Raw genomic sequence first — 13,649 nt, 5'->3', positions numbered from 1 at the left:
TCCAGAGTGTTTGCTGTTGAAGACATGGACTCGGAAGGCTGTGCGGCCTATGGGTTGTGTAAGTAAAAAAAACAGCTTTAATCTATTACGTGGATAGACAAATAAGGAGAGTAGGCGTGTATTGTCTGTGTATTCATTGTGTAGGTCAGAGGTCACTCGAGCTCTCAGAGGTAGCTCTGTGGTATCCGCTTACGTGGACTATCATCTTCACAGAATCTTATAAATATGTGGCACCGCTGTGAGATTTCCGAACAGATTCTTCATCTCACAATTCCACTCGAATAGCAGGAGCCACCCTTTGACCCTTATCCATGCTACCTACTCCCCTCTGCCCCCCCCCCCTTTCCACAGTTCATCCTCATCAAGTACCTGTGCCCGCACGGTAGCACGGGGATCAAAGTTCAGGGGTCACGGCTCCACGGCTCCCTGAGGTCGGAGAGTGAGTGCTGGCCGCTGGGACCATCAGGCTGGGTGGACGGGAGGCCCCTACGGAGCGTCGAGCTCGTGGAGGCCACGCTGAGGTTCCTGCTGCTGGTTCAGGACGACCTGGTACCCGACTCATCCTCCGTTCTCCACGACATTTACACAAAGTGGTTTTTTGTTTTGTGACGCGACGCCGATGCCACAACCAACTAAAATAGTCACGCGGCAATTCCACGTCGAACTCGGTCCTCAAAAATGCCACGATAAGCGAAAACATTTTCCTGATAAATAATGTTAAGGGTGGGGTTGCCTTCTGGGCCAGAATTTCACATGAGTGACTTTTTAAGAATATGCTATGTGTGTGAGAGAGATAGGGAAGAGAAGATAAATATATCACATATAACGATTATTTTTATATATATATATAAAAATTATGAACGCCACAAAATGTCACTTTCCTGAGATGGTGGTGGTGGTTGCTTGTTGTGTTTCTGGGTGGAGTTGGAGGGGTGAGTGATGAGGCTACGCCACCGCTAACTCTATCCACTCCATGCGTATACCCTGAATTCCTGTATCGCTCAGCCGCACAGCTCACTAAAGTAGTTAGTTGTCGACCGCCCAGAAACTGCGTTATGACGGTGTGTGTTTCGTGTTATAATAGGGCATGCTTCGCGCTATAACGGTGTGCTCTCCGCGCCATAACAGTGGTGCGTTTCATGTTCATAACAGCATACGTTCCGCGTTATAATGGTGTGCGTTCCACGTTGTGCGAAAAGTGTTCCCGAATCGAAGAACCATGTCATAGCAAAAACGCTTTGTATGAAAACACGTTCAGCGAGAACTTGATTATTTAATTTGGTTATCCTCTCCCCGCGTCTTTCGTCCCTACGTCCTCCCTCCCCGCGTCTCCCTGCCCGTGTCCTCCTTCCACGTGTCTCGTCGCCGTGCAGGGCGCCATGAGTGAGCGTGACCCCTGCCCCTTCCTGGACGTGTCTGACCTCACGATTGAGCCCTTCTGGCTGCTCTACAGCAAGCTGCTGCCCAGGTGAGAACATTCACGGGTGATGTTCATCACAGGTGAGTTGTTATCAACGTCAGAAGCTGCGCAGCTGAGTTGATGCCCACCGCCCAAGCCTCGAACTATGGCTCACATTTACCATAGAAGGTCCTTGCCTATAAACATCTGTCGAGTTTTAATATCACGCTTTAGACATTTCCATTGCATCCAAATGCTCATAAAAGATGTGAATCTACCGGGAGCACGATTACGCATCCACACACTGCATGTGCGTAATACTGCTACTAACGATAAAACGTTTAAAAGAAAATGAAGATCCCTTTGCAACCTGTGCATTTAAGAACTATAGGTCGCTGCAAATTGCCTATCGCTCTAGAACTGCAGACAAACAAAACAAAGATCCTACGAATAGTGGCAGAAACATCCCATGCCTTCTGATACGGATGCTTTGTTTGGGGGTGTTGCCGGTGGCTCTGATGGGGCCACATGGGATTGTGCCACACCTGATGGTGCCACTTGCTCCTCCCTGTCTGTACCTATGTATGTTGCACTTCTTCTGCACCTTACGTTTGCCGTAGCCACTCCGCGGAGAGCACCGCAGCTCGCATCATCCTCCTCCGCCTCCTGCGCTGCCTGGGGCCCGTCCTGGCTACCCACGATCTCGCGGGGCCCGACAAAGGGGCGGCACGCGCCTGCCTTGCCGAGTTCTACCGGCACCTGTGCGACGGTGCGTCAGAGTTGAACGTCGATTCTCGCAGCCGAGTATGGCAAGCGGTTGGCCACGACGGTGTTTTGCTTGCAACTGCGCCGAGCATCTTGGTCACGGAATCCAGGCGGTGAAACGTTAATTATCGTTGCGCCTGTTCCTCCGCATAGCTGTGGACAAGGCGGCGCTGCCGCCTGGGACGCCGCAGGAGGAACTGGCGAGGAGGGAGGGGCCACTGACGGAGCTGCAGGCTGCGGAGCGGCGGCAGGAGGAGGAGACGCTGGGCGATGCCACCGCTGTTTTCTTCCCGGGGGACGAAGCGCGAGAGAAGCTCTTCACGATGCTGGTGCACACCGAACCCAGACTCGCACCCTGACCCTTGGCTCTTATCCTGAACCCCTAGTTCATACTCTAACCCCTATTCTATACGCTGACCTTAACACTTAGCTCTTCACCCTAATCTTCACCCCTAATGCCTAGCGCTTACAAGTATCCCAGACTCTAACCCGGGTGGTGACATGGCCTTGCCGTGTCGATCCCTTGTTGCAGAGTTTCACGGTTCGCAAGCAGCAGCCGCCCTGGTTATTACTGGGGGGTGTAATGACCGCGGTAGTAACGCTGTGTGCAGTCTGTTCCACGGCGGACGTGAGAGATCTCCTCGCGTCATCTGCAATAGTCGACCCGTTGTGTTCCTGCGTTCGGGACAACATTTTGAGAAGAAAAAAAATCACATCGCAAATAACTCAATTGAGACAATGCATAGCAATCGTCTGGCACGCTAATGTCCCAGCAGGCTGCTCTTGCGAATGAGACTCATCCTGGTCTCTTGAGTTCTCACCCGGACAAACAAAATAAGCTTCAAACTTTGAAACCCTAACGCAGGCTCTCAACCTCTAAGCCGGACCCTGACCCTCACCCAGAGTCTAACCCTCACCCTCCGTGTCGCTGTGCAGGGTGCCCCATCGCGGGACGAGGAGCGGCTGCCCAAGTCCGTGTCGCTCACCCTGAGCTCCCTCTGCAGTCGCTTCAGGTAGAGAGACGGAGGTGGACCAGGGCAGTACACACGGTACAGATGAGACGGTACAGATGAGATGGTGTGGATAGTCGAGATGAGACCCTACAGATAACAGACATTGCAAGACAGACAGAGCAAGAGGAACAAAATATTTGTGATGAGACATTAGAAACAAAATACAGTGGTCCATCGGTTAACGATATTAATTGGTTCCACGAAAACCATTGTTAATTGAATTTTTCATTAATCGAACATAGGAAATGCATATTAAAGGCGTAATTTGTTTCATGATTGGAAGTTGACCTTTTTCACCCTACAAACATAGTTTATAATAGTTAAACGTGCAATTTTAATAAATGAACGTTATAACAACATCTTTAAAGCATTAATATAAACATGTATAAATAATGAATAGAGCATAAAAAGCTGCATAAATATAAATGATGACCTTAGGCTAAGAAGATGGTTGACTTAAGGGGTTGATCGAGAGGTTGGGGTGGGAGAAAATAACTTTTTGGAAGGGGAGTCTGCTTCCATTAGAACCTCTGGAGTTAAAAAAAAACAATTAAGTATTCAAGAGAGCTTTTTCCATAATGCTAATAAAAGGGCGTCGCTGATTGGCTGAACTCTGCTGCCGAGTCCACTTAAGGAGCGCTCCGATTGGCCAAAATTGGCGGCCGCGTGATGTTGTAAACATCGTTAAAAAATGTATTGCTTATAGAAACAATGGGACCCTATGGGAGGCGGATCGGAAATTGAAATATCGTTAATCGATGGCATCGTAAACCGAGGGACTACCGTCAAATGGCAGAGAATCGATGCTTGAGTTGAGTCGCGACCTCGAGTTGCGATGGGGCGAGGGGTGGGGTGGATCGCCGTGCGATGATCCGTTCTTCCCGTCCTGCGCGGAGCAGCAGGTTCCCCGAGTTGCTCTGCCCACTGCCTCCCCCGGCGGCGACGCAGCCCCAACGCTCGGAGCCGCTGCTGAGGGTCATCCACACGCTCCTGGACCTCGCGCAGGCACAGGTGTGAGAGGTCACTCGCGGGGGTCGCGGGGGTCGTGAGGTCTGGGACTAACGACGCAACGGGGTGTACGGACTCGTGCGCTGATTGGTTGTCCAGCTCTCTCCGCGTATTGTTCCGCACGACGTCCAACGTTTCACTCCACCCTCCACGTACCGAACAACACATCAACTCTAAAACACAGCAGAGCCACACGGTGCAACTGAGAACCTACACAATAAAGCGATTGAGTCTGACTGACCGTCGGCCTGTTTGACTGACGACCCGACTCATTTACTATGTCTGACACTTTCTGATTGACTGAATGCCTGGCTGACTAGCCGAGTAACTCACGGCAATATGTTGATTGACTTTATGCTCTTATAAAGTGACTGTTGAAGTGTTGAGTGACGGTCTGACTGGCTTTCCATCTGACTTGCTGTTCGACTCACTGACTAACTGAGCAGCGGACCAACTATCCGACTGCTCTATTCTTGGACCGACCATCTGTGGACCGTCTAATTGGCTGACGTAACTTTACGTTCGAACCGCGCTTCTTGTACATCGCCGGGGTGGTAACGTCAGTGCCAAGCAGTCGCCCCTTTGATGAGGGGTTTCGTGGTTGGAGCCCAGTGGGCTGCCCTGGTTAATACCACGTTGCGTACTAGCCCTAAAATACTACGTGCAGTCTACTTTCACAGCAGCATGATAAGGAGCCTGTGGCGTTATTGGAAAGAGAGTCGGCCATTGTGTGCCCGTGTCACAGTCCAGGTTTGCCAATTTAAAAATACACTCGTAAATGGGTTGGGGTTAATGACTCATTTGAGGTTATGCAAAGCAACATTGCTCCCCCCCCCTCCCTGGAAATCTACTGCAGACTACATCTGTGAAACAGCGCTTTCCTTTGTGATAGCCTTGAACTCTGAGAAAAGTGTGACTACCAAATAAAATGATTCGATATCTCGTAAATTAGAAAAAACCCAATATCAATCTTGATTTGAAGCTTTCGTGACTGCAGGAATCCATACTCTTTGGTTCTATTTTATCTTATTTCTAACTACGGGACTTTACCGAAAGACCCAATATCAACTTCGCCCCCTTTGCTGACCGACTCACTTGCTGGCTGGCGCTGTGCACACTTTGTTGTTGGGGCGTGCAGCAGGAGAGCGGGCGCCGCTGGCACGAGCCATCCGCCCTGCTGCAGCTGCTGGTGGAGGTGCAGCGCCAGCACATGAGCTGGTGCCACCTGGCGCTCAAGGGCGGAAACCAAGGGGTGGCCGATGTGGCCCGGGCTGTGATGCTGGCGTGTGAGCATAGCCTCTGCCTTGCTGGCGCCACCGCCTATACACAACACACTGACGCCGCTTGTGTCAACTATACACAACACACTGACGCCGCTTGTGCCAACTCTACACAACACACTGACGCTGCTTGTGTCAACTATACACAACACACTGACGCCGCTTGTGTCAACTCTACACAACACACTGACGCTGCTTGTGCCAACTCTACACAACACACTGACGCTGCTTGTGTCAACTATACACAACACACTGACGCTGCTTGTGTCAACTCTACACAACACACTGACGCTGCTTGTGTCAACTATACACAACACACTGACGCCGCTTGTGTCAACTCTACACAACACACTGACGCTGCTTGTGTCAACTATACACAACACACTGACGCTGCTTGTGTCAACTATACACAACACACTGACGCTGCTTGTGCCAACTCTACACAACACACTGACGCCGCTTGTGTCAACTCTACACAACACACTGACGCTCCTTGTGTCAACTATACACAACACACTGACGCTCCTTGTGTCAACTATACACGACACACTGACGCCGCTGGTGCCATCTATACACAACACACTGACGCGCCTTGTGTCAACTATACACAACACACTGACGCTCCTTGTGTCAACTATACACAACACACTGACGCTCCTTGTGTCAACTATACACAACACACTGACGCTCCTTGTGTCAACTATACACAACATACTGACGCCGCTTGTGCCATCTATACACAACACACTGACGCTGCTTGTGCCATCTATACAGCACACTATTTCAACCGGTCTTGGGCCTCCCCTAGATAAACTCGGCCTCAAATGAGTACCTGGTGCGGTGTTTAAACATCACCACGAGGGAGGCGAAGGCCGTTGTGCTGGCCACTCGCCGGCTCCTGTGCCGTGCCAGCCTTCATAGGTGCTACTCGCTCACAGCAAAGTCTGTTGTGGCTATACGGGGATCCTTTGTCTGTGTGACTGACATCACTGACAAGTGATATCTGAACTAATCCCAGGCCTCCCTCAAGGTAGACTCAGGCCGCCGGGCACGGGGTTTGCCACATCATCTCGTCATGCGCCGTTCTGGCCTTAATAAGCGCTCGTGAACAGCACTGCACTTGTCCCAACAGCTTGAGGAGGCTAAGTGGGGGATATTTTGTCTATGCTTGATGCAGACGTGAAGAGGCAGGTGGTGATGGCGGTGGCTTCCCTCACCGCCCTCGCTTCTTTGCCCTCGGACCGATTCGCGGACTCCGTGAGCCACCTCCAGCACTCGTTTGTTGCCGTGGCAACCAGGCACCTGGTGAGCAACACGATTGTCGTCCTCGTCATCATCGTCGTCATCATTATTATTGGCCACGATGGCCTCCCAAAGCCGTCGGAGTGGCGGCGCTCCATTGGTTAGTGCACTGCACTTCGCGCTGTGAACCTGGCAACATGAGTTTGATTCCCGGCCACGGCTAAGATCGGGTGGTGAGTGTTGTCTGATCCGGTCCTGTGCCCCCCCCCCCTCACCTTTCTCTAAAGACCCAATACAGGCGATCCCTAGCCTTGAGCCTCCACTCAGCTTATGGACCACAGCCCTAAACCGCGTCCTCTGCACAACCCATGGCAGCGGCAGACGCAGACACTTGGTGCACAGATGGAAATTTAAACTCTCCGGCAGTGTGCGGTGACTCTGGTCACCAGAGCACACCATGGAATAGATAACAACGACTCGGCGCCAAATTCACAAACACTGGAGAGGCATTCATCCAGCGGTGCACTCTGCTACTCCTGACCCATTTATCTGGCTCAACCACCTCAATGTAAAACCATATCTGTTGCTCTGCACCTACATCGGCCACATGAAGAAAGACAACTGACTAGCATAGTGAAGTTTAATAAGTTGTCACCGGTAATATTTCTTGAGCTTTTTTTTTTATACGCTCGTAGAGAAGAACGCAAGGCCCCAACCCTGCGCTGGATCGGCTCGGATGTGCCACGAGTGGAAAATGGGAAAGGAGAGATCGGGTCAATTGAGCGATCGGGCCAATTGAGTGAATGCCAGTCTACGACTCAAGTGATCGTGCGGTGGAAACGAGGTGGTCGCTGACCGGGTCATTGCGGTGTTTACAATTTCTGCCAAACTTTTGCAGCTCGCATTCCTGCTGGAGCTGGTGGATCTTGAATTCTCGTGCACGCTGCAGCAAGAGCTGATGCCGTTGGTCACCTGCCTGTTCGATCTGGCCAATCGGCACAAGGGATTCTTCAAGGAGGTACTCCTATGAGCACGGTTGGCTACATACGGTGCGAAAGAAGTTAAACATAGTACAGTAAAACCTTGGATTGCGAGCATAATTCGTTCCAGGAACGTGTTTGTAATCCAAAGCACTCGTATATCAGGTGTGATCACGTGACGCTCGGCAGACAAAGCGTATACACGTGCTACTCGTATTGCAAGACCTCGCTCGTTTATCAAATTTATTTGTATTTAAAAAAAATGCTCGTCTTGCAAAACACTCGCAGACCAAGTTACTCGCAATCCAAGGTTTTACTGTACATGCATGGTGCTCCCTTGCCAGTTTAACTACCTCTTTGTCACCTTGTCTGTGTTCCCGTATCACCGTGTCCCTGTGTCTTGGCGTGCCTGTGTCCCCATGTCCCATTGTCCGTGTCTCAGTGTGAGGAGCAGGATGCTGGTGGTGGTGGCGGTGAGTCGATAGTGCTGGGCCGCTGGCTGGTGGAGTTCCCCACTAACGCCGCCACGTTCCTCTGCCCTGGCGCCCACTCCTTCACCATCGAATTCGACAAACACTCGCCCACGTATTGGTGCCAGACGCATCGCAACACGACACAACCCCACGGCACAACACGATAACATTGCCACACGGTAACACAACGCAGCACGACACCGCAACACAGCAACGGCATAACACTAACGTCACAACACGGCATAACACCGCAACACGGCAACTGCACAACACTATAATATTACCACACGGCAACACAACACGGCACGACACCACAACACAGCAACAGGACAACACCATCACAAAACCTCAACGTCACAACTTGGCACAACGGTGCAAAACCACAACAGCACGACACGCCGCGGTACGGCAACACCTCAACACCGACCCGTCTGCCATCGTGACTTCTAGCGTCGTATCCTGCCTGAGCCGCCCCCTGCTCTCAACCATGGGAATGGCGTCATTAACTTATAAAATTAAGTTGTTGTTGCTGCTGCATTGGCGTTGATGCGCAAGCACTACAAAGAAAGAAACGGAACACATTCGTCAATAACGCTGCATCATGATGAAGGGCTATTGCCCAAAACGTTGCCGGTTGCACATGTTTTTCTTTCAAGGCTGCACACACTGTTTTTGATGAAATAATTTTATTGTTTTGCATTAGCCTGCATGTTTTCCACATCATACTACATAAAAAAAAGTTTGCCTGGCTACCTGGCTTATTGGCTGGGACAGATGGCCGGGAAGGATAGCCGCATCCAAAGGACGTGTGCGGGTTCCTGGTACTAAATAATAATCATTAAAAAAATACTTTTGTAAGGACAAATGCAGCATTGGGAAGGCGTTACGGAATCCCCGGCGTGATTTTACTCCTCGTTTTGGCTCTCTGCCACGGCGCTCGACCCGGCTGGGTCCGTAGGTAACTCGTCGCGACGCTCCGCCATCCGTGCCGTCACGCAGGAACAGTTGCATGGAGTTCATGGACGGCCACGGCGCGTATCTGCGCTTCTCCGACAATTACAACGAGGAGCAGCTGCTGATGGTGAGCAGAGCAAACACGCCGTTTCTGGGAGGCTCAACCTGAACACACAACCAGAATAATGGTGAATGAGGGCGACAGGTGGGTGCAACGTGGACGAGAGGCAGCGGGGAATGGAGCTCATGCATGAAGTGGTAAGATGGATGGGTGCTTTGGCTGGGCATGGTTGAGGGTAGGTGAAAGGTGGTAGGGGCAGAGGTCTGGTGGCCGGATAGATGAGCTGATTGAGGAGCACAGCAGAGGACTGGGGGAGAGATGTGGTTAGGTGCACGTTCCCCACGCGTATTCAAAAAAATTATCCTGCACGGTATCCATTCCGCAGCCTGTGCTCCACCCTACAAATAGTTTATAGAAATGCTGCTTTTTGTGCATGGGTTATGAACCGTGGACCCTAAACCGTTTGTGACCCTTCCCATGTGACCTCTAACTCCCCCCTCACTGCCCCCCCCTCCCCTCCGCGGCAACTTCCAAGGGGGTGACGATGAAGTGCGGGCCCACGCTGGTCTTTCAGCAGCACGGCAGCGAGATGTACTACCGCTTCACGGTGACGGCTCGTGGGGCACCGCACCACCGGCCCGTGCCCTGGCTGCACGATCTGCACCTGCTGAGCCTGCGCCTGCTGGGCAGGTTGCACGGAGCGGAGGTCGCCACCACGGTGGAGAGGGCCCCAGGTTAGGGGCACCGCGTCCGGCACCGACGGGGGTCGGGGTCGCACGCGGGAACGGAATGTTCGCCGACCGCAGGGACGCAACGTCGATCGTCGCCGTTCGTACGGGCGTAGCACGGACGCTCACCAGTCGCGTGGACGTTCGCCACTCGCACAGACACCGTTCGCATCAACGCTCACAACTCGCAGACGTAGCATAGACGCTCGCCACAAGCATAGACACCACCCGCTCACCGCTCGCACGGACATAGCATGGACGCTCACCGCTCGCACGGACGCGACGTAGACGCTCACCCTTGTGTTGTGCATTTTTCCCCAGCAGCTGCCGGCGAGAGTGGGAAGCAGATGCCGTGCATGCTGGGAGCTCTGGGCGCGACGTACTGGTCGGAGGCGCTGCACCTCGCGGGAGTGGAATACACGGTGATCCTCGCACCCAGGGAGGAGGGTTCAAGTCTGCGTCAGGGCTGAATTGCCTTTCTATCGGGGGCAGTGGCGTGGCTTGGCAGTGGCGCTTTCCCCACTGGTTGCAGAGGATTCGCAGTTCGAACTGGGCAGACCGCCCTGGTTAATTGTGCCGGTCCATTTGCCGTAAAATACTACGCGCCATCTGTTTCGCAGCGCACACGTGAAAGACTCCGTAATGTAATTTGTAAACAGTTGCCTGCTGTGTATGTCGGCACAATGGTCTATATTTTTGCCAAATTGGAAAAAAAAAATCACCGAATTGAGATTACACGTGGCAACATCGCCGCCTACTGTGAGGCACTTGCCAGACGATATCTATGAAACACGACGGAGCCTTCCATCGCCTTGCGCTCTTTAGAATCGCGCAAAAAACAAACGTAACACATTTATATTAATCGTTAAAGGGAAGACACAGCCCAGAGAGGGATTGTGATCATTTCTTCCATGAGCAATGGGTTGCTGCTACGGTGGAATGGTTATCACGCCGGACTTGGAACCAAGAGGTCGCCGGTTCGATTCAATCTCCCGTCGCGGCAGTTGAAACAACGGTGCACGTTTCTCAAATCGCCCTCGCCACCCCGTTCCGCCCAGAAGCATGAGTGGGTTCACCACACTTGGGGTAAAGTGTGGGTACGTCCACCTCTTCCTCCTAAAACTACACGGCAATGGATTTATCTGGTTCCTGACTTTCAGAGACCCGTAATCGATTCTCAAAACTGTGTCCGGTTACCGATTGGCAACCCTCATCGTTACACCGCCCGGGTTTCACCGCAGGCCGCTCCGGCGGACAAGCAAGTTCACGAACTGCTGCTGGCGCTGGCGTCGGCACACGGCTCCAAGGCGGCGCTGGCGCTGCTTTCGGCGTGCGAGGGGGGTGCCGCTCGTGGTAGCGCTGGTGGTGCTGGCGCCACCGACACCATCGAGGTGGCCACGCGCGCCGTCCTCGCGGCGTTGCTGCATCACATGCGGCCGCTGCGGCAGCAGCTCACACTGTACGGTGAGAGCAGCGGCAGGAGCGGCGTTGACACGCGGGCACACGCGCGCGCACACGCGTGCACATACACACACGCGCACACACACGCGCACGGCCGGTCGGCCACATTTTTGGCGGGGTAGTGGATAAGGGGCGACCGATGATGGGGAAGGGTTGGAGGGAGGTAGAAGTCCATTTGTGTGTGGAGCTGTCCCCTATGCCAGTGAACTAGGAACGGCAGCTTTCTATTGGGCGGCGCCGGAATGATTCGCTTCATTGTGGCATTCAGTGGGAATGGTTTGAATCGGACAATGAGAGCCTGCGGCCCCATATTTAGGTTTTGTTTGATTCTGTCCTATATGTGTCCGAATGGATTCGGAATGCAAATAAATTATCAAATTATTAAAAATAGCCACTTTTGTATTTTATAAACTAATGTATGGAATCCATTTTTTCTCATTTTCACCACATTATTAAAACACATTTTTAGGGTGGGTCAAGGGTAAGGCTTGGGGTGTTAGGGAAGGAGCAGGCCCAAAATATCAAGCTTTTTATGTTGGGCCCAATATTTCTATAGCTGCCCGCAACGAGGCCACGGCTCGGTGACTCGGGCCCGAATCGCGTTTCTCCGAGTTGGCCATTCACGAGGCGCTTTGCCTCCCTGTGGTTGCAGCAGCGGGTGAGGTGGCGCCGGCGGCGGTTACCGAGGACCTGCGCTGGATTTATGCTCAAGCCCGCACCGTCCGGAGCTGGCTGGTAAGGAGAGGAGGGTGCAGGAAGGAATAACAGAGGGGGTGGGGGGGAGATCGGAGGGAGGGAGAGAGGGGAGATGGTGGGGGAGTGCAGGAGGAGGGAGGGTTCTGAGGGAGGGACGGTGGGAGGGTCACCTGGAGTTCAACCCAAGGGGTGAACATAGTGCAGGATCCCAGCATGCACTGCGTGTGGTGATGTAACTGTAGTCCCGGCTCCCAGCATGCATCGCACGTCATGACCAAGCCATTAAGCATATGTAACGATTTCCCCCCTTTGCAAGGCAAATATTTATTACAGTTTTGTGTTGACGATTTTATTTAAAGTATTTAACTTCTTTTTTTTTTACTGCTGCCAAAAAAATGGCAAGCAACGTTTCAATCAACTTCGGGGGTTGGTTGGGAGACCGTTAGGATAAAATCATGGGATTGGTGAAGAGTCATGGAAAGTTCCAGAAAGGATGGTGAAGAGAATCAAAGGAGGGACAGTAGGGGGTTCGGAGTGGCGCCTGAACGGAGCGATTCCCTGATGTGTGATGCGTGGTGTTGCGGAAAACTTAACAAAGACGGAAGTTCAAGACTGATTTTGCTACACTGCCTTTTCCTGCCCACAAAATATTATGGCCGAGTAAAAGTCCACTTCACGACGCCACCAATGACAACCCACATCTTTAACGTGTCAGCAATGTATGCATGATGTATGCATGATGTATGCATGTTGTTCACTGTTGCATGGACGGCGGTGTCAGCTGGCACAGAGGCAGGATAGCGTTGTGGAGCTTGTGGAGGAGAGTGGTGAGAAGGAGGGTGGCGAGAAGGAGGGTGGCGAGAAGGAGGATGCCAAGGAGGAGGATGGCGAGGAGAAGGGTGGACAGAAGTTGGACTCCTTGGGTGAGTGGCGGTCGTCAGAATGTGGAACAAATCCAACTGCTTCAAAGTTTTCTCACTCGTGTGGGCTCTGCCTTTTTCTGTGTCGCAGAAAAAACTACGCATAATTTTTCGATTTAAAGCTTTCGTGACCGCAGGGGTTCATCTTCTTGGTTCTTTCGGTAAAGTCACGTAGAAGGAAAATAATAAAATAATACAAATAAAACAATTAAATAATTCTTACGACGTTTCGGCCACAACCCAAGCAGCCGTCCTCAGGTGGAGAACAGGTCTGTCAAGTAGACAGTCAGACAGACCTGTTCTCCACCTGAGGACAGCTGCTTGCGTTGTGGCCGAAACGTCGTGAGAATTATTTTATTATGTTTTATTTTTATTCTTTTCCTTCTACGTGACTTTACCGAAAGAACCAAGAAGATAAACTACGCATAATTTACAATGTGCAATTAATGACAAGAACTTGTTGAAAAGTGAATGGGTTAATTATTATTGTTTAATTTCTTATTTTTTGCTAACACTTTCGCAGCCGAAATATCCATCCGCAAATGCCTCTTCCTGCTGAAACTGCCGCCCGTGAACTTCGACCCCAGCTGCGATTTTATTTCGGGCGTCCGTAATGCCGCCGAAGACTCGTGCGAGGACCCAGCCTCGGGCAGTGCAGGTGAGCGAGGG

The 13,649-nt window shown here is 52.0% G+C and overlaps 1 protein-coding gene across 3 annotated transcripts in view; it reads left to right on the top strand.

Moving 5' to 3' along the window:
- ZZEF1 (zinc finger ZZ-type and EF-hand domain containing 1) overlaps nt 1-13,649 on the top strand; it is a 47,853-nt gene that overhangs the window by 13,048 nt on the left and 21,156 nt on the right. The window contains exons 13-29 of one of the 3 annotated variants that reach the window (XM_078880439.1): nt 352-549; nt 1,374-1,468; nt 2,020-2,168; nt 2,318-2,493; nt 3,101-3,177; nt 4,077-4,188; nt 5,324-5,471; nt 6,643-6,770; nt 7,606-7,725; nt 8,130-8,278; nt 9,160-9,241; nt 9,711-9,909; nt 10,228-10,325; nt 11,145-11,367; nt 12,017-12,099; nt 12,842-12,983; nt 13,504-13,638. In XM_078880439.1, the coding sequence (XP_078736565.1) occupies nt 352-549; nt 1,374-1,468; nt 2,020-2,168; nt 2,318-2,493; nt 3,101-3,177; nt 4,077-4,188; nt 5,324-5,471; nt 6,643-6,770; nt 7,606-7,725; nt 8,130-8,278; nt 9,160-9,241; nt 9,711-9,909; nt 10,228-10,325; nt 11,145-11,367; nt 12,017-12,099; nt 12,842-12,983; nt 13,504-13,638 (2,314 nt within the window). Of the gene's footprint in view, nt 1-351; nt 550-1,373; nt 1,469-2,019; nt 2,169-2,317; nt 2,494-3,100; nt 3,178-4,076; nt 4,189-5,323; nt 5,472-6,642; nt 6,771-7,605; nt 7,726-8,129; nt 8,279-9,159; nt 9,242-9,710; nt 9,910-10,224; nt 10,326-11,144; nt 11,368-12,016; nt 12,100-12,841; nt 12,984-13,503; nt 13,639-13,649 lie in introns of all 3 variants that reach the window. The other 2 variants (XM_078880440.1, XM_078880438.1) reach the window with 2 other exon arrangements.

Source organism: Lampetra fluviatilis, chromosome 57, assembly GCF_964198595.1.
Source record: "Lampetra fluviatilis chromosome 57, kcLamFluv1.1, whole genome shotgun sequence".
NCBI lineage: Eukaryota > Metazoa > Chordata > Hyperoartia > Petromyzontiformes > Petromyzontidae > Lampetra > Lampetra fluviatilis.
The sequence above is the reverse complement of the archived record's forward strand: the minus strand, read 5'-3'. Positions and strand labels throughout refer to the sequence as shown.